Source organism: Motacilla alba, chromosome 1, assembly GCF_015832195.1.
Source record: "Motacilla alba alba isolate MOTALB_02 chromosome 1, Motacilla_alba_V1.0_pri, whole genome shotgun sequence".
Lineage (NCBI taxonomy): Eukaryota > Metazoa > Chordata > Aves > Passeriformes > Motacillidae > Motacilla > Motacilla alba.
In genome coordinates, this window is record NC_052016.1 from 7,051,712 (window position 1) to 7,073,166 (window position 21,455).

General features: G+C 37.1%; 1 protein-coding gene across 4 annotated transcripts in view; it reads right to left on the reverse strand.

Moving 5' to 3' along the window:
• USP9X (ubiquitin specific peptidase 9 X-linked) overlaps positions 1 to 21,455 on the reverse strand; it is a 98,074-nt gene that overhangs the window by 7,540 nt on the left and 69,079 nt on the right. For 3 of the 4 annotated variants that reach the window (XM_038150324.1, XM_038150348.1, XM_038150341.1), the window contains exons 26-41: positions 21,092 to 21,258; positions 17,706 to 17,814; positions 16,991 to 17,137; positions 16,715 to 16,861; positions 15,690 to 15,912; positions 13,158 to 13,378; positions 12,568 to 12,758; positions 11,972 to 12,145; positions 9,930 to 10,071; positions 9,004 to 9,754; positions 8,376 to 8,499; positions 6,953 to 7,178; positions 5,747 to 5,876; positions 3,920 to 4,105; positions 2,029 to 2,249; positions 895 to 983 (exon numbers count right to left, since the gene is read on the reverse strand). In XM_038150324.1, coding sequence (XP_038006252.1) covers positions 895 to 983; positions 2,029 to 2,249; positions 3,920 to 4,105; positions 5,747 to 5,876; positions 6,953 to 7,178; positions 8,376 to 8,499; positions 9,004 to 9,754; positions 9,930 to 10,071; positions 11,972 to 12,145; positions 12,568 to 12,758; positions 13,158 to 13,378; positions 15,690 to 15,912; positions 16,715 to 16,861; positions 16,991 to 17,137; positions 17,706 to 17,814; positions 21,092 to 21,258 — 3,248 coding nt within the window. The remainder of the gene's footprint in view (positions 1 to 894; positions 984 to 2,028; positions 2,250 to 3,919; positions 4,106 to 5,746; positions 5,877 to 6,952; positions 7,179 to 8,375; positions 8,500 to 9,003; positions 9,755 to 9,929; positions 10,072 to 11,971; positions 12,146 to 12,567; positions 12,759 to 13,157; positions 13,379 to 15,689; positions 15,913 to 16,714; positions 16,862 to 16,990; positions 17,138 to 17,705; positions 17,815 to 21,091; positions 21,259 to 21,455) is intronic. The other variant, XM_038150331.1, reaches the window with a different exon arrangement.

A 21,455-nucleotide genomic window follows, 5' to 3' on the forward strand; every position in this document is an offset into this window, starting at 1 on the left:
AAATTACCAAATCCCTACAACTCAGTCATCATATTTTGGGTTGTGGTTAAGCCAGACCACCATCTGCTTTGAGTCCTTCCTAAAATAAGCCCAGGCAATTGGCAACATTCTAAATGAGCAGTCTGCTTCCACAGCTGAGGACAGGAGTCCACTCCCATACCCAACAAGTGTGCTCTCACTGGAAGTATTTGAAATGTCCTATGAGACACAGTTGGAAATGATTCAGTAAATCCCATACTACCTATAACTGCTTATTATGAAACAGTGACGTTTTGCAACACTGACAGGTAGCACACTGATGACATTTGTGTTATCTCATCTACTTTTATATTTAACTTCTGAAAAACTGCCTGTTCTCAGAAACAGTATTTGCAATACTTAAAATTTTTAATAACTTTCAAAAGCTGTAGACATAGAAAAATTAGGTTTACAACTGGATTAATATGTAATATGCTGAAGTTACAATTCTCTGGAAACATGAAATGGGAAATATTATTTTCTCCCACAGTCACACCTCATGTGTGTCTTGGTACCACTCCTACATCTGATGTGCTCCTGAGCAAGCCCAGGCTGTCACTGACCCATCTCAAGGGATGTTTCTGTGAATCAATCTGAGCACTTCACAGGGAAATTTAACCTGAGTTTAATCTAAACAGCACATTCTCTTGTATGTGAGAAATCCTGGCTTTATAACAAACTTCTCTATAATAAGGAATATGAAAAATTGTACTTATCTTAAAATTTCAGATAAAACCACAAAAAATTGCATTATTTGTGAATTTTGATTTAATACCTATTTAAAACAAACCTATTGAAAGGATTAGCAACAGAACCACTGAAAAAACAATCTGTACAGAACAATACTGAATTATAAAAGGACAGGTAAATACTAACCTGTGAGTTTGCCAAGAGTCCTCAATTAACAGGATTTGCAGCAGCAGATCCAAATAAGGTCGAAGTTCGTATGTATATGAATATGCAACCTAAAAAGTGAAAGTGCAGAGAACACAAGAAAGCATTCCTTGAGGCAGGCAGCTTACACAGTGAAATACAAGAACACAATCCATTTGAAGTTTACTGTAATTCAAAGGGTATTTCAAGATACTTCTTTTCTATAAAGTGTCGGTCGTGTCAGGAATTTTGTGGGTTCCAATTTCATTTGATTTGTTTTTAAATACAGTAGGTTTTGTAAAGGAAAAAATTTCTCTTTATGATTTTCTGACGCAGCTGATCTGAAGCCCCCAGCATGATATGCTGAAGACAGTACCTTAAAAAATACCTTTAGAAAAGAAAAATTTAAAAATAGCACTTTTTGTTGATATTGCTACTTTTAGGCAATGTGTACCAAGCTTGTTTTCACAGGTTATCCTAAAATGCAAAATACATGGCTAGCAAAATATCAATAAAGTGATTTTTATTATGATTCTTTCAAGTGTCAAACAAAGGGACATAGAAAAATGTGATGCTACATGAAAAAAAAAAGTGCAAATATAAAGATGAGCTAACAGAAGTAAAGAATTTTATTTGGAGTGGAAAAGTGTAACTGGCCTTACAGAAATTACAATGGAAATATAAGACAGCACCAAAGATTCTTTGCTGAGTCTGAAGCCAAATGTGTTCTGCAGACTTGTAAAAAACCTTACTTAACAAACATACTTCAAATAAATACAAGGGAGATCTAAGGAAATTATTCCAACTTTTCACGTCATCTATGAATCTCTTTTATGGATAATGACAAGAAACTTTAGCAGATGCTCTTGAAATACACCAAGACCACCTCGGTCTACTTTCCACCCTTAAAACATCATTCCTGACTTGTTAAAGGTTGATTGCTTCCCTAAATTCATAAAGCACTTCCCACAGTACTCCAGTGTGATGTACAGACTGAAAACTGTAAATACTGACAGAGGATGCCATCTTGAGGAAATTTATTTATCAAGCACCCCTTCAGTATTTAGTACAACATTATTACATTGCAGAATAATTCATATTTTCATTCCCATCTTTCTCCTAGCTTTTTATTTTTACCTGCCAAAGTAGTTCACTGAGGACTGTGGAAGAGAACTGAGGATTCTCCCAACAGCAGAAACGAAGCAACTTGATGGTCTCTTCAGAGTTGCTGCAATCTTCAATAATTTTCTTTACATAACTAGTTCTCACAAACAGAATGTCTGCTACGTTCTGCTGAAGTGCCATTATAGGTTGAGATAAATTAGGATCACCATAAGGGTTGGCAAGTGGGGGATTACCTGGAACAAACAGTTGTTACAGATTAAAAGGTGCTGAAGTACCTCCAGTGTAGACACTCCAAAATACAAACTGGTGTAACTCATCAAAAAAACACAGACGGAGAAAAAACACAAACTCTCCCTTAAGAGCTGACTTTCTTTGAAAAAAATAGTAAGAAATAACTAATTTTTATGTTTGTGAAGCTTGACATTTGCTGCCTGAGAGAGCTACTTCTCCCTCTCTGATAAGAATATGCAGTGATAATCAAAGCAGAACAGCTGGAGACATAGTCACATGCAAGAGGAGAAATCACTGAGATTTCTCAGAGAAACCCTCTTATCTCCTGCATTTATCTACTTCACTGCTTGTGTAACACAGCCCAAGCCATATTTTTAAGGACACAATGTCTGTTTACATCACAAGACAATGCAAAAGTGTTCAGGGGAGTATCTGTGTTAGAACAGCCCCATTTGAATCTCTGGAGTGTAGAGAATAAATATGCTTTTGTAATTAATGTATCTTATTTAGTCAGCTTCATTTTGTGTAGTGAAAGAATGTTGATTTGCTTCTGATGTTTCTAAATTTAGCAGTGCTTTGACTTATTGTTTGAAGATGCCCAGAAGACCAGGGAAAACTTCTCTAGTTTCATAAACTGAAGCAAAAAATAGCTTTATTATGCAAACAGTAATCATAATTAGTAGTCAAAGTAAAGTTCATATAAATAATCTTTTTTAGTACAATATTATGTATATATTGAATATACAACTATTTTTCAAAGGTAGACTACCCTTTCAGTTTAAGCTTCAAGTAATGCACTGGAAAAAACCCCAACCAAAACTGCCACATGATTCTGAAGCTTATTACAGCACAGTAAAATTTTCAGTTCATTAATCTCACTACAGCACAGTCTAGCCTATTGACTTTATAGCCTGACACATCAAGCTGTAATGAGTTTCCCATTAAATAGCTTCTCTACAGATTTCTAATTAGGTTTTCTAAAATATGCTTAGCAGAACGTGTACAGATACAGGCTATAAAGTCCACATGGCCCAATATCCTGTCACCATTTCTCAAAAATAACTGCACTCTATTCAGCTACTGGAAATGTTAATGATTTACACCGTGGTTAATCAATTTCTAACTGATTCTTTCTCTTTTATAAACTGAAGCGCTGGCTTCTGTTTGCTGTCTTGAGTGTGAATGAGCATCAAATCCTATTCCAGAGCTACCCAAAACAATGCAACATCTCTTCAGTGCTGAGCACTATCAGTCATCTCAAAACCTGCTGTGGTGCTTTTCCTGTACAGATTATTTCTGCAGTCTATTTTTCATTGCCTACTCAGGATAAAAACATCTGTGGACAACTCTTCATAATGGGCTTAAACTATTCTAAAAGCATTACTATTTTGTAATGAACAGCCTCCTACTTTACTTATTATTTCCCTATATTTTTAAGGAATAAGCCAAACAGTATAAAATACAGAACAGGTTTCTGTTTTGGTCTTTTTAGTGTAACAAATCAGTTTTGCTTACGACAAACAGATTTGTTTCTTTAAATGAAAGGAGCTGCTAAATATAAAAGGAAAACATTTTTCCAGCTGATCCACTTTATAAATAATACTAAACAGGCACAAAAAGACATTTACTGGTTTAGTCAATGGATCTAAAGCAAACTTAAGATTCACTGTACCATTGATAGAAGACTGCATCCGCGATGAGACGTTGCAGCAGCGGATCAGCTGTGACACCACGGTGTACAGCTTCCCCAGCTCAGCATACTGGTACTTAATTGGAGGGCCTGGACCTTCATCCAGAGCCACAAGCATGAAGGTTGCAGGAACATTTAGTTTCAGAAGTTGTGTCTTCTCTGCTACACCTTTATGGGGCAGGGAGAGGGAAAAAAAAAATCTTGTTTCTGGCACTGAAAATATCTTTAGAATTCTTTAAAAGAAAAATAACAAGAGTTTACATGACTCGTAACTTTGTAGTTCTTGGGTTCTATTAAACCCTCAATTATACCTTCTGGGGAAAAAAATAATCAAATCAATAAAGATGCACAAGAAAATTATATACAGCTGAAAAATCACATTGAAGGAGAGTTGTAAATTACTACCATTTCTTCACAGTGCTCATTAGCACTTAAGCAACGCACAAGTAGCATCTGTGTTAATAGTAAAGCCTCAGAGAAGTCTTTTGGACAATAAATTAATCCTTTTATTGTGAGGCCCAGGATAGGAAAAACAACCCACACAGTGTGTTTTGTTTTTTTCTATCATGTCCTAGATACATCAATCACAAACTTAAGACATTTTTTAATTGTACCACATGATGTAATAAATGTAAATTAAGTGACAAAATAAATAAGAAAACCTCCAAAACCCCAACCAACCAAAAATCCAAACCTACACCTGGTTTTACTGCAAGAATATGGTGCACATACTACACAAGTACTCACCAGGAAATTCACTATATCCCTTCTTGCATTCTGTTTCTTATTTTGCTTAAAATTAATGATTTTTCATACGTTTCCAAGTCTGTCTTATTCTGAAATACAGCAGGGCCTTACCTTCCATTTTTCTGATAAGGAGGAGTGTAAGTGGTTTTTTAATGGCATTTTTTCTGATTATGCTAGATAGTTTTGTAGTTGCATCCTCTGTAGAACTGACCTCTCACTTGCTCTGATGTGTACAATCTACTATTTGATTTCTCAAAATGTCAGACAGTTTAATCTTTTCCACAAAATGCAGGAATGATGTTATTGTGGTTTTTGCTGAATGGACTCTACACTCACACAGAAGCCTTCAGGTAACAGCAGTGAGAGAAGGACAACTGCTTATTGTATTAGTATTTCCAGGTTTATCTCTGCAGGGTAGATCGTGATAATGATCAGACTCACAAATAAAATTATATTTTCCTATCTGGCCCCTGAGTGCTCTCCCACTCAGAGGCCTGAACTGCACTGACTACGCAAAGCTAGTGAAGAAGAAAAGAGAAGTTGGAGCAGAAGAATTGCATCTCTCTTCTCTGCACGACACTAATTCTACTCTGGTGTCATGACAGAAACCTGCCAGACAGAGAATGCTTTGGTAGGCAAAGTATATGAAAGCAACAGACATTACAGTTGTAATTAAATTAACACAATTGTCTAGATTAATTTTAGAGATAGGAAATTAAATTCCTTTAAAACTGTCTACTTCCTGCATGAGCTGATAAACAGCAACAGTCCACAGCTGATAAACAGCAAAGTATTTTATAGTTTCCCCCCCACCCTCTCTCAGCAGGACACTGTTTCACAGCTCCAAGCTTCTCATGTTTATCTTCCATGGATGATAGGGAGACTGAAGCCCCAAACTCCAAAGAGGAGAAACACAGACACTAGGGAGTATTTCTATGACATATAACTATAACAATCTGCCTAAGGATGGAAAACTGGATCCTCCTGCTGTTATCTCTGTAACTGGATCATCAATCAAGCCCCAGTTTATTACAGTGTTGTCAGTAAAAGCAATTTGCTTACCTAGATTGGCGTACATCACAAACAGATTGAAATACTGCTGCAAGTGGCGCCCGTGTTCGGATACCTCCCTTCTTAGAAGATTCAGTACCGCCCTCAGTAAGTGATCACTTAAACTTAAGTTATCATAGGCCTACAGAAAGAAACAAGTTCTGCTGTTAGTGGCTGAATCTATCATATCTTCATTTAGTTTCTACTTTTTACTATGACAGAGAACAGAACTGGTTGAAAGGTATGGGGTTTATACAAGCTCCAAAGTAGCAGCAGCTGGTCAGTCTCGAGTGTCTCACAGAGACAAAAAGACACAGACAGGGAGTAAGACTCCTATCACTCAATACCATGTAAGTCCAAGAAATTATAGCTACAGAAACTTTTAACTGGGCTTTTTTTCTAACAGCAAATAGGCCTAAATACTCAAGAAACACACATGCAATTCCACTATTAACTTTGTAGACTAAGACAACCAAATCACCTCTACAGGTGTATCTCAAATACCTCGCAACACAGAACACTTCCTAAGCCTATGGAGCTTCAACTTAATTCTTAACAAATTCTTTTGCTGGACACAGTAGTGAAAACATTCTGGGAAGGTAAATGGGACCATGTAAGCAATAAGAGACATTAAAACATGACAAAGTAAAGGCTCAAAAAAGTTGATCTTTTTAACATGTTATCAGAAGCATCACAATAAAATGTAGGCTTTTTTTGTTGTTTGTCAATTCTAGGTGTGTAAATTCAGGCAATTCACTGTCTACTCCTACTAAGTTATGATTTTTGACAATTTCACTTTTGCAAGATACATGGGATTAAAACTTAGGGAACTCCTAAAGGTTTTCAGGTTAGTGTGTTTGTTTCTGGGGGTTTGTTTGTTTTACAGTTCCAAATAAAAACAAGGGTTCACTTCCCTAGACACTACTTCACTAAAATAACCACTGCTTTTTTTTTCTTTTCTTTTTTTTTTTTCAGATTTCACTCCCAGCTCAAAGCTCTCACTGAGCCTTCACAGAGATTTACAAATGAGGGGAAACTGAAACCTCTGACAGCAATTCTCTAACTGGTTGAGTTACATCCTGTTTCATAGTGCAAAATGGGCTGTACAGCTTTCCAGCCAACACTGATGCAGCAGCTCCAGAGCTTAGTTTACATTAAATGCTTACAATGAAGAAGTAGGAATAAGTTTCAAAAGCTTTTCATTAGAAAATTAAATACCTGACTGGAAGGTCCAGGAGAGGCAAAAGGTGATTGACATGGTCCGTCTTGCAATGAAAAATGTGCAATAAATACTATAAGTTTTGCAAATGCACCCCTCACTTCTGCACTGGGGCATTCCAGGAGATACTCAGAGAAGCGGTTTGAAACATTAAAAAGGACGTTGTGTGCAAACCAAAAACGTACATTCTTGCTGTGACGGAGCAGGATGCACAGGGCATCATACCTGAAACAGGAGATGGCACAGTTATGACCAAATGGAGGCATTAGTGAATTTGGCAGACACGTTCATTTGCAGAGTTTGAAGAAAATATGTGTTTAAGGTGATCCCTAAACATTTTTGTTTACAAAATTATTCTAATTAGATACTTTGCAGTTCCTATAGTGATACTCTTATGAGCAATCAGAAATGGAAGATACCCTTCAATTAAAAACCTAACACTTAACTGTGGCATTTTACTTCTATCACCTGTAAGAATTAAGACAGCATTACAGCTCCTAACTACTCCTCAAAGCAGGTCCAATTTTGGCAGCCACCACTGTCTCTGTACAGGAACTGGGGAAGAGGGTGAGCAGCAGAAAACACAGGTGGATTTCATAAGCTGTGTATACAACACACAACTAAATATGTCACCTAACAAGAATTTATAGTCTCCTTTAGAGACCTTAAAAAACCCTACAAAATGAAAAACCAATACCCAAAGACTGAAATATCTATTTCAGAGAGGACCTTGCGTTACTCTGTCCTTTCAGCAGGAATATCTGAACTCTTCTTGATCTCTTAAATTAAAAAGAGTAACTTAAGCTACTCTGGAAGTTGCTGCTGGGGATATGAATTTGCCATTATTACACAACTACTTACTAGTAGTTGGTAAACTACTGGCCATGAATACCAGATTTTCTCTCCAGTTTGACCAGCAGTAACCACACCCTTCTCCCCAGCAGAGACTAACCCAGCTGAAGGACTAAAAGGAGTAAGATGTTACAGTTTGTCACAGTGTGGATTTGAATTACAGGCCACATAGCAGTGTACATAAAGTACTCTGCCAAACAGTGTCTCCAAGACTATTATACATGTTTCACAAACAGAATTCAAATTTAAGCTGCAACAATGGCTTGTAAAGAGCTTTGTTTAAAACTACTAAAACAATTCTGAATTTGTCAGAAAACATAACCTGTTAGTTCTGTGCTAGTGACAGCTTCCATTCTTTTATTCTTTTTAAAAGACAGAGTTAAGCTCTTTTTGAAAATGAAATTCGAAGCTATTCAGATCAGCAGGATATTTCAAGGCTCAAATTCTTCCCAGTATTTTCTATTCAAATTTTCCCCCCTTTTCACAGGCACCTTCACCATGTATCTAAATGGGATCTTTTAACAGACATCAAACTTCCAAAATTGTAATTGTTTTTAAAAGACAAAATACCAATCACTAGCAGGGCCACGGACTATTTTCTTTGTATGAAATCCTGTGGTGAAGAGAAATCTAGCAGCAAGCTGAATACTAATCATAGTTATTTCTTCTGCTTCAGGCAACAGATGATCTTGTCCTAAAGAAAAATCAGAATACTCACATGTAGACAAAGTAAAAGCAATTTTTAATAATTTAACTGATTTCAGATTACTGTTTTGTCTGATATGGTGTTCCAATTTTAGAAGAAACTTGATCAAAATAGCCTCTAGCTTCTATAATGTATCATTTGAAAATGTAAGCTTTAATACAGGTACTTGGAGGCTAACATATGTCTTTTACAAATTCAGCATCTCACCTTTAGAACTGTTTTTAACAAAAGAGCCCTCAAACTTGAGTATTTTAACTTGATTTAGTACAGCAACCGAGTAATAGCTGATAGTTTTTCAAAGTATTTTTTGCTAAATATTCTGGCAAGTTTCCACTGATGAACAACTCAACAAGAGGCGTTTAACTGCAGAAGGACAGGAGTATTCAAAGCAGGACACAACAGATTTTCACTGGCTAGATAAATCCTTGGCCACACAAACCAAAACTCTTCTTGCAAGAATTGAATCCATAATTATCACACTACCATACTAACCTGGAGGAGGGTTCAGGTAGACACTATTACAAGTAAGCAACTTCTTTATGAACTGGAAATATTCCAGGCTGTACTGCATCCGATTGTGCATGAACTGCACGTTCTGCTTGCGCACGCTTCGCTCGATGGCTGAGGGCATTTTAATCTGGTGGGGTTTAGTGGTGATAGCAATTTCTGAAATATATTTTATTAGTTCATTGTCTTTGTCTATCGTGTCCATGCGTTCATAAAAAAGAATGTAAGCATTCCACCACCTCTTCTGGCGCCTGTAGGACATTCGCTTCATCATGTGATCAAACACTTCACCCATGTACTCTCCCCCAAAACACTGATTTTTCATCTCTTCGTCGTCATCCATTTTACACTCTGTCACATCTCCATCATCAAATTTGTACCACCGGTTCTTCTCACCATCTCCACCATTCCTCTGGATAATGTAAGAGTAGTAATGTCCGCCGCTGGCCTGGCCGCTGTGCACAAGTACACCCACAAGTCTGTATTTTGTGCTCCCAGAGTGTTCGTTTTCTGACTGCTCATTTTGTATTATCTGATTTTCAGGATTCACATCATCCCCTTCCAATTTTGCTACACCTGCCACTGTGTAAGGCTCCATGTCCAGTTCTCGTGGAAATTCAAAATAATCATTGAATTTGATTGCACATTCCCTTTCCCAGTCATAATCAAATCGTTTCAACTGGATCGCAAGAACTGGAGGCAACTTCTTAATCAACAAGCGTTTCACTGTATCCACCTAAAAAAGGACATGAACAGTTAGCAGCTCTCCAATTTCCATTCATATACTCTCACCAAATACCAAACTGAGTCATGAAAGGATGACTTTTCTGCCCAAACATGAACTAAGACTGAACTTAGTACACCTGTAACATCACAGCTGTACACAAATTAAAAATATAAGGAATCATTACCTTTTTGTTGCATTTTTCACAATGATATGCATTTGCACCTTCCAATAAATCTCCTTTGACATACTGTTCCAAAGAATCAAGAAGGTTTTGGTGGTTCCTTATATCTACATTCAGAGTTGTGAAGGATTCCTCACACTCGTACCTAGCAATGAACAGGTAAATGTATGAGAAAGGCAGGAATGTGTTCAGCTTTTTATGTTTTACATGTGCTACAGTGTGTAGGCAGCAAAAGAACTGAACTCTTTTTTACTGCAGTTTCCCTACAGTTACATTACAGTATCTGCACACTGTATTTTTATGGTCAGGAATTAAAGTGATAAACACAAATACTGTATCACACCTAAAGACAATAGTTCAAAACAGATGCCAATTCAGAAAAAAAACCAAACCAAACAGACAAAAAGCCTTTTTATTTTCTATCTAAAAACCTAGAATCACCATCTTCATAAAACCTCTTTGAATGTTTATGACTGGCTTTGACATCATGTTCTAAATATAATCTATGAACAAATCTCTAGCAATGAGCCAGCAATGCTTGAGAGACAAACAGTTGATACATCCTGGAAACAACTTTTTGTTTTTAAAATAAAGAAGTGATGAATAAATTTAAAAAGCCACATCTATTCCAGTGTAACCCTGAAGGGCTTGTTTGCCTGATATGCAATCAAGCATTCAAAGGCTGAATAAATAAATATTTAGAAACACTTCAACTAACAGCAATATTCATTCATCCAATAAATAGCTTACAAAAAATATAGAAAGGCTTTTAATTTGCCATACACAAATCCACAGTTTACTTACTATCAGTTCTCTCATCCCTAAACTACATTTTTGTTAATAAGTAACATTATGCAAATCCAGTAGAGTTCAAAAAACACAGAAATACCTCAGGATAATACATAATATCAGGAATGAATGGTAACTCACAGTGCTTCTGGTCTGGATCAGACATTTAATTACCCATTGCATATAAGGTGAAATCAGTGCTATCATTTTACCTTGCAGTATTTCAACTCCTCACTTCTAGTCACTCACTGTAACCTAAGATGTTCACTTTACAAATTATTCTTATTCATACATTAGGTCAATTGAAGTTGAAAGATTACCACAATAAAATCCATTTGTATAATTTTTCCCAGTATTTTAACTGCTAACTGAAGGCTAAAGGAAATGGTCAGCTTTCAAAAGAAAGAGAATTTGCAATGGCAGTGTACAGAGATATGTACTGTTAAAGAATCACACATGATCTGAACAGTAAGAAGGCCAACTGATAGTGACAGAAATAAAGACAATAATAAAAGAAAGCCAAATGCTAAAAAGAAAAAGTTCATCATTAAGCCATCCTGAATTTTGCATGCAATTTTAACCATCCATCACAAAAAGAGAGATAAATTAAGAAATCTGGGGAATTAAAACTTTACAATACTGAGTTCTCTTGCTTCTTTAATAACCATCATTGAGAGAGTGAGCTACAGACTTGCAGTCTGATTTGGCATGGGTGGTTTCTTACATGCCTTCTACAAAACTGAATTTCAGCATTCACATTTGAAAGTATCTACAAATACAGCAGAAGTCTTAAGAAAAAGATGAACTTTCTACGCCACTGACCTTAATTACAGGTTACATGGGGAGTATGAACAATTTTACTCATTGGAACTGAAGATTCCTACTTGGCTCAGCTCTAAACACACATTATGGAAAACCAAAGACAGCAGCAATTGTTGGCCAGGTATTAAAATTTCCTACATTGCATTTGGTCCCTACAATTGTTTTCACTTTTAACATGAAAAAGCACAATCTTTTCCTGCCTTGATCAATACACAATGCTTCACATACAATCTGTGAAGCAGAAGCAATAATGATTAAGTATTTCAAGGTACTTGTAGACAAATGAATGTTCAGCTGTAGAAAAAGTAAGGCAGCAAAATCTATTAGCTTAAAAAACTCACACAAAAAGCCCACTCTTAGCTCTAATTACTTTTATAAGGAGACAAACATGGCTTGTTTTCTTATAAAAATGGATTAAAATCTTCAACACTTACCGATGTGGGCATCCTTGACAAATCTTCTGATCAGCAAAGGACCCTCCTAAAACTTTACTTAACATTGCTGGATGGCCCAAAGCTTTTAAAGCTTCATCTAAACTGTCCACCAACGAATTAAAAAATTCTAAAGCATCGTGTTGTTCACGTAGATTTACAGGTTCACCCCAGAGTCTGAAAATGAAAGCATATTTTGTTATATATTTTTTGTTTTGTTTGCCAACAATGTCTTTTTGAAAAAGTATATGATTCAAGCTCCTAACCCCTCCTCCTTGAAGAGCCAAACTACTGGTTTTTGATGTACTATATGACCTGTTGTTCTGTCCCTGACACCTTCTGGTAAGTAAAAACAAGCTCTCGTGTATAACTTCATAATTAATTCAAAGTCTCACTATCAAAAACTGCTAAAATTTGAAAGAACCACCCTGCTGCAAACTTTAGTTTATTAACAGACTTCTACAGAATGGGGAAAAGGCAGATAAAGCTGCACAACTTCTGCTAATTTACACTTTACATCATTGCCATTCTACTATGATTAGCTTTTTTGCACTTCAGTGATCCAGTGAACCAACATCAATACTCAATTTTCTACTTACCTGAACTGTTTCCAAAACCCTCTTGGTACATAGTACTGCAGCCTGGAAGCTGCTAAATGGCCAAAAATTACTTGGAGATGCCTCAAAACTCCAATATTGTACTCTTTTCTATCTTCAGTTTTGCTCAGTGCTGGTTTATCTTCATACTGATGTGGATAACCAAACACATCATCTCGTGGGTCAACATTGCTCTGAAAAGCAGAAAATTTGTGCAGTTCACTTCCATATGTAGCTGTCTCATAGTTAGCTTTATCCTTTGCTTAATTTGACAATCTAAGGTGTTCAATTCTCAGCTGAAAACCCAAATACTGTCTCTGTTTGCATTAACAAAGTTGTGGTGGCTGAAATAAGGTGAGTGCTTTCCAGCAGAAATGCCCGAGGAGGGATTCTGCAAACCGTGCCACCTGGATCTTCAGAAGTGCCCCTCTGGCAGTGAGCCTATTCAAGTATGAAATATTATCCTATTTTCCCCACAGGTATCAGTGGAAATCAAAGTGATTGATTAGCAACTGAAATTTATGACAACCTTCCCATAAAAACAAATGTAATTACAATTTAAAGATCAGGTAATTTTATATAATCAAATTTACCTCATTGTCCTGCTTTTCATCCCCAGACATGTCATCATCTACATCACTGCCTGTGCCTTCTATTGCAAGAATCCCATTCCTGATGGCTGGAATCATGTACAGCTGCTGAATGACAGAATTCATGTAACAAGTGGCACCAGCATTTTTCAATCCCACAAATCCCTTTGGCGGCCGAGGCCCAACAGGTGGCAGATATTCCCATTCTGTGAGTGCTTCACAAGCTAAGAGGAAACAGCAGAGTGTGGTCAGGCAACTGTTTTGTTATAAAATAAAGAAAACATCAATGCAGAACAAAGGGCAGTTGCATAAAATTCTTATTAGTCTGTATCATACTGCAATTTAATAAAAAACAATGCTTCATCAGAAAACTTAATTGCTAAACTTAACACAGCTTCTGTGAAGCACTGTTCTATCTGTAATCTTATTACAATATTTTATTCTACTGCATAACTAAAGAGGTGGCCAGGCAAAAATTTAGTCTATTTATATATGAAACAGAAGTCTTTCCTCAATAGCAGCAAGTTTCTTAGCTGAAGAATTCAGCTGAATCAATATAGAATATATAACCAATTTATAAACCTTTCAAAAATTATAGTGCTCTCAAAAATTTACAATCCTTCAAAAATTATAGCATTTCACTTAAGCATTACTTTTTCTTGCCAGGATGGGAAACAGTTTTAGCAAATGCTACCTATATAACTTGATATATATTTTTTTCCTCCTGAGTCTTTTCTCTCAGGTTCCTCACGTCTCTTCAAGAACATTAATGATCACCTAAGCTAACCTGTTGTTCTGTCTGTAGTTTTTAAAACAAAAAATTCTGATATAAGACAGCATGCATATTTATTTACAAGCAGATTTGGTGTATGAATCCCAGAGCATGCACAGTTCATACATTTTGTTCTCTCTTCTGTCTGACATACCACTGAGATCTGGTGTTCTGTTGTGCTTATCAAACACTTAAATGGAAGGGAATGCCATGAATTGTGAGAATTATGCCATGAATTAGGGAACCCCCTCATTGTGAGGTGATAAGAAATACACTACTTCCCAGTAGAAAAGGGTGAAGAAAGAAGGATGAGGCAGAGGGGAAAACCATCAAGCTGCCCTTTTAGTTTATTCATCTGAGATGGAACTGAACAGAGGAGAGACTGAAAAACCTCAAGTGACTCACTGATAGTAGCATTCAAGCAAGTAGCTCTGACACGCTGAGAGGTAGTGGACAATTTCCACTTTTGGATACTATTTTTAGCTGCTTATAGTTTTGCTCAACTCTGAGTTTAAACATCTGTTGAATCACACAATGGTTTGGGCTGGAAGGACCTTTAAAGATCATCTCGTCCAACCCCCTGCCATGGGCCAGGATATCTTCCACTAGACCAGATTGCTCAGGGCCCTATCCAGCCTGGCCTGGAACACTTCTGGGATGAGGCAACACAACTGGGCAACCTGTTCCAGTGTCTCAGCATTCTCACAGTGAAGAATATCTTCCTTGTGTCCAATCTAACTCTATTCTCAGTTTAAAATCATTGCCTCTTGCCCTGCCTACAGGCCCTGGTACAAAACTATTTCTCCATCTTTCTTACAAGACTTGCTTAAGAATGAAGGTCACAATAAGGTACCCCTGGAGGCTTCCCTTCTCCAGGCTGAACAACCCCAACTCTCACAGCCTTTCTCACCATATGATCTTGGGTTTCCTTGGTTTGATGGTGTTTGGATTTTATTTGGTGGTTAATTTTCTTCCCTTTCCCTGTTAATATTACAGCAGAATGGTTTCAGTGCCCCTTTGACTGGACAAAATATCCTCCTGCTTGATAATTTTTAAGAAATGCTTCTTTAATGACAACAATAGTCTGCACTAAAAACAAGCCTTTTGCTACCCTTGTAAAAATCAGCCCAAGTTTCACTTGACTACTGGCTTTTGAAGCACTAACATTTGCAAGTTTTTGAACAGGCAGCAATCACTACAACCTTTCTCCACTGAGAGAAAGTTCTTTCAGTGAAGAGCTGTGCTGAGACAAGGCCAAAAAGAAGCCTATGACAAGCAGAGAATGAGTTCAGAAGTAAAAAGAGAAGCAGGACAGAGAACATGTGTCTGTGTGCGGACAATGATGACAAATCAGGTGAGCAACCAAGAAACTGGCTCTAAAACTAAGCTGAAGATAGCTGGTGAGGCTCTGGGATTGGTTAACAAGAGGCTGAAACGATGAGACAAGTGGAAGATAAAGACAGAATGAGGTTCCTGGAAGCTGGTATGGACAAAGGGCAGTAGTCAGAGATTGGGACAGGAAGGGTCAGGCTGTGACTGGAGCTGGAATTTGGATGTGACCATGGAATGCAGGTCAGTACATTTACTGCATAAAGAAAAACAAAGTCTATGCTGGCAAACTGATTTTGTAACATTAAAAGCAGCCACAAACAAACCACGAACTAAAAAACTCAGCATTTGGTTCAGTGGATAATATAAACAAAACCTATACATGATACATACATTAAAGAGTAGAAAATAGATAATTAAAAAGTATTACATACTAGTGATTGCTGTACCTATGTAATACATTTCAGTCAACGTGTCTACTATCTGCTTGAGATTTCGCACACATCCAACTGCTAGTGCAACGAGGAGCTCAAAGCCAGCATTAATAGTAGCTGGTGAGCTACAGACTGGTATGGCCTGCTCAGCAGGCAATTCTCCATTTCTCATGTATTGCAGATAAACATTGGATGCTGGAAAGATGAAATCATCTATCAACTCCTGGAAAAAAAAAAAGACAATAAATCACCTGTTACCATGGAAATTATTTTATAAGAGAGTAAGCATCATTACATAAATGAATGTCTGAGAACCATGGGGGTACTTAAAAAATAAAACAAGAGTAAAAACTGAGACCAACAGCATAATGAGCTTTTAAATTTAGAACAGAAGAACTCCATTCTAAAGTGGCTCCCTCCAAACCCAGCTCCCCACTGTAAGTTAAAAATAAATCTGTATTGTTCTTGATTGGTACAAAATTTCTTTTGCAAAACCAGTATTACCAACAAAGCTCTTTATCAATTAGTGCTCAAAAAACCAACACTCCTGCTCTATAATATCAGAGGTACAAAGAAAACATGTCTTATTAAAGAGATGCTCAGATGTGAAGCATTTGTTCAAACCTGCTCTAAGCATTAATAGCAGTAATTAAGAACATGAGCAGGAAAGCCATTACAGAGGTAATGAAGGAAAGCAGTACTGTACTGGACTGCCCAGTATCCTGTATCTAGCTCACTATCTTTGTGTGATATTTGTCAAGTATTGGAATACAGTAAGAATGAGAATGTTAAATACACTTTATGAATGAAACATGCAATTTAATTTTTATTTTTTTAAAGAAAACATTAAACTCCAATCGAAAGCATTTTTATGGATACCACCCACAAGATGTGAAGCTTCTTTTTACTTATTTATAGGTAAAAACAAACAATAAAAAAATCCCCAAAATCAATCTCCCCCTTGCCCCCAAAACCTCACAAAGACAAAAAAATTTCCTTCCAGAGGTCAAAAAACTTGAACTTACTTTAATGAGATTAGCACCTCCTTTTTCACAACCAATATGGTATTTCTTCTCAGGTGTCTGGAATGCTAACAACTCTTTTGTTACTCCAAGGTGACCCTCTAAGATCGTTTCTTCGACACCTGTTTCCCCTGTTCTTTTTACTTCATCCTGCCATTTAAGACAAAGTTAGGATACTTTAAACAGCAAACATTAAGCTCAGAACTGCAGTTTACAAGGAAGTTGACAGTTTTGCAGCAAAAGCCTAATTATCAGGAATAAACTGATCCTGAAACTTACCCTGATTCTCTTAAGCCAGTCAATTTCATTATTGAGAAGAACTTCAGCATTGGGTACATTAATATTACTGTTGTAAGCATAGTTAAGAAGATGTCTTAAGAGGGTGAAGTAGTCTCCAGAATGCTTAGCTCTCTCTCTTGCAGTGCTCTGTGTAAACCAAAAGCAAAGAATTTATAGATGCTTCTATTTACAGTGCAACACCAACATATTTCCCCTAAAGCTCACAGTAAACATAAAAGAAAACAAATGCAAGGTAATTTTTTTAAGCTTTCAGAAGTTTAAAATTGTATTTAGCTGCTAATGAATGACTTCTCAATTATTTTAGTAGCAATTTCTATACCTGAATGGGAAAAAGAAAACTAAATCAAAACTTTTGATCAAATGTTCAAGACAGCCATGAGCTGAAAAGCCCTGGCAGGACCAGTAGAGGAAGGCATTACCTGCAGGTATCTCTCTAACCTGCTAAAGATTTTTACTTAAAGGTTAGCAATCACCAAACATCAAATGCAGACATTAAAGCCTACTAGTCATGTTCTTCTCAGAAAATGCAAAATAGGTCCCTTTTCCCCGATGTAGCTCAAACAGAAATCATGTCAGAAGCAATCTATATTACAGTGACTCTTATTAATAGCAATTTGTCTTTTCTTGCAGGTATTTTGTCCTATTACTTTTTACATATATTCCCATACTGAAAACTTTATCTCTGAAAACTTACCCCTAGAACAGTAAACAGCAGGGTAATGAAGAAAAGGAGAGGTCTCTGTCCCATGCAACACCTGGTAGCCATTAAAAAGAATTGCTCCTGTGCCATCTGACGAACGGTTCTGGAAATAATTCAACAGAAACATTAAATTCAATCTCCCTATCCAAACAGAACATTAATTAAATTTGTGTTTATCTGCTTAATGCCATTTTCTATAACTGAACATAATGTAGGAAACAGGAATAGTTTAATTATTCCCTACCCATCATATTATTTCTCCTTGCAGTGAAATTTCAGACGCCTGAATTATATTACAAAACCTGTTCCACAAATCAAATATTTAAAGGTAAGAGAAAAAGAAACTTAGAAACACCTAGCCACTACACCTTTGCAACTGACAGCAAATATTGCATAACACAACAATTTGCAATCCTAAATAATTTTTCTTTCCTAATCAAGCACCAGTTGTACCTGGTAAAACCAGGTACAAAGCAGAACTACTCCAGTAAAACTGCCTTTATGTGTCCCTGCAGCATTTTGCTGCGTATCTTTGAAATTATCAAAATTTATCATTAGTAAGATGTGAGAGATGATGACTCTCCTGAAAATTCAAGTGGCTATAATTAAAGTTCTCACCTCACCTAATCTAATCACTACAGCAATACAAAAATGGATAAGCTTCAGTTACCAAAAAAAAAAAAAAATTAGTGCAAATCCTTTTCTTTCAAGTTGTAGGATTAATTGTCTGAGCAGTATGCCTTGTAAAAAGTGTTGGGAGCAACTCTTTTTGTGTGGGAAGAGACTACAAATGAATGCTGAGTGAATGATTTTATGGAAGTATCTCAACATATGAAAAACTGAGTTTTGCAGTGTCTGTTTGGTGTGGCTGTCTCTGTTTTGTGCCCGTTGAGTCAGGGTGGAAAGCACACCAAAGAATCCTATTGCCTTCAGAGCTTTATCATGTGTGGTTAACTGCAATTTCAAAGCCATGTAAGGATGACCCTGAGGTCAGAGCAAAGGTGCACCTGGCTGAGCACCATCTCTGTTACCATGCACAAAGCTAAGTGCACAAGAAGAAGGAATCATGCAGAGACACTTCTCCAGAATGTTCTCTCAGCTTCTAACGATCTGTTGTTCAAGAAAACTACCAAGAGCAGTATTTCACAGCCCTCACTGCACAAGCTCATGAAAGAACCCCTCAAACCATTTCCAAACTGAAGATTTGCACTGCTTACATGTTATGCTCAAGATGGTCTTACACAAAGAAACAGAGCTCTCTATTTGTTCTCCCTTTGCTACTTCTGATTTTAAGGGTGTCTGTAGTATTCTCCTCCCACCATTCATCTCTCCTCCAGTATGAAGTGCCCCCAGCTATTCAGCTGTTTCTCAGATGGAAGTCATTGCAGAGCTTTGATCTCCCTTGTCACCCTTCCCTGATCTTTGCAAGTTCTTCTACTCTGCTCTGAGCTGCAGCAGACTGTGGGGTGGGGCTGCTCTGTTTTGCTCTTAACAATAATTGACATTTTATGGGGTCTGATTGCTGAGCTGATGTTTTTGTAGAACATCTCACAGAAAGTTATTTTAAGATACAATCCTTCAACTGCTTGGGACACATCCCATAGACACTCCTCAGCTCTGTGCACTTGAAGGCAGAACAAAATAGACAAAGGTGATATTTTCCTACAGTGAGAAATGTGACCAATGTGACATGCCTCACACTTATGTTTCTGAGTATGCAGTGTTTGAACACAAGTATTACATTTCTGTGAAGCTGAAACCATCTAGGACCTCTTAAGGAATCATGAGAGGCATGCAGCTGCCTGAGCACAGGCATCTCATGATGTTTTAGACACATGATGATAGCATAGAGCTGGCACACAGGACATGAGCTGCACAATGAACTCACACTCAGCAGGAGGAATAGCTGGAGGTCAAGCACCTCCTTTAAGGCTGGCAACCTGAATCCTGCCCTATTGAGAGCTCCAGGACACAGAGTTAATAGAAGACAGTCTCTTCAGTGGGTGTAAGTGCCATTGCTTTACACCAGCACAAAGAATTTTAATGTATTTCGGCCACAGACATGTGGCCACCAAACACTTTGCAGAGATCAGCAGAATACTTCTGGGTTCCAGGATTATTTAGGACTGTTTGGCAATCTCTTCTTAACTAAGCTGGTCTTGCATTCAGAGGACACCACTACAAAATCAATTACCTTGTAGGAGAAAAACTACTCTAGCATTTAATATTAAACATTTTGCATTCTGTTTCTCAATTTAGAGGTATAGCATGGCTATGCTCTGAGGAAAAGAAGTCCCAGTCAAACTCTGAAAAACAAACAATCCATGTGATCTTTTCTAGAAAGATCCTATTTATGAGATCTGAGCTTGGTCATCTTCTGTCTTTGTCTTTTATGGTGCACCAAAAATATTTTCTCACATGCATATTTTTGCTCACATTGTTCTCTGATTGAGCATAGGAGATTAGAGAACAATAGTTGTGGAAGGATGCTCAGAGTACTGTCTGGTATTTGCTAAACTTTCTCTGCACTGCAAACATTGATTTGTTTCCACAATAATTCAGAAGAGGAACTTTTCAGCAGCTTAGTTCAACTTCACCATCTTAATTTACAAAGCAGTCTTCTGTTTCCACTCATTCTTACGCTATTTTATCATGTAACAATGAACAGTTGCACCATTCTAAGTGAGATTATCATGTTTATCACAAGTTTTACAGGCATATGAGAGAAGTGGTAGCTTCTTGTACTGGCAGCATGAACTATTTTTCCATACAATGAGGGATACAAGCAAGCTTCAGTGAAACTGAAAATTCAACAGCCTGTACCACAGGCTGCAAGCTAATAGAGCTTATGGTACTTCTGGTAACCCTCAAGTTTCACCAGTGTGTGCAAAGAGTTCACTGTGAAGAGATGCTCTGATGGCACTTGATCCTGTTGTTAAGGCAAGTATTCCTAAACATAAGACCTTTCGACCTGTTTACCCAGAAGTCAAAAACCCCCAAATACAAATTCTGACCCCATTCATCAGAGAGCACCCTAATCTGACTCTCTTTAAAACATACTGAAAAACTTAAGACACTAATAATTTCTAATATCTGTCATTTCTCAAAGAAAAGTTAGAATATTCATAAAACAACAGTATATTACAATTTTAAATTTTAATATTAAATTTTAATAAAATTTTAATATTAAAATTAAAAATAACTTTTTAGTAACAGATCAAAGCACTGGCAACCAAGTTTAATAACATATTAACAACTTTCCATCTGGTTTTTGAAAACACCCAATACTTCACAATTTCAGATGGGCTGAAGCCACTGCTCTGCATTTAGGCTTTATATTCATTTTGAACTGTAAAATAATAGATGTGACCAAAACTTACTTGCTGTGACAGTGCAATAGCAAATCAATAATAAATGTCTGCCACGCCTTCTCTTTACTGAGTGCATCCAGTGCCGTTGGAATCAAAGCAAAGCAGAGGGTCATCACCTCCAGTGCTTCACAGCAAACTTGTTCATCTTCCATGTCTGGTTCATTTCCTGCATTTGTCTGTGAAAACAAACAAGAGTGCACAAAGTGGGTACAGAAAACAATCCCAAGAAACCCAACTGGCTCCAAGGTATATCACTAAACACAAACACAAACCACAGCTTTGTATACTAAGTGATTATCAGCGCCAAGTATTTTATGCACTCAGATCTGAGCCAAAGCACTATGTGGGATGACTTGAACTTCCAGAATTGTGC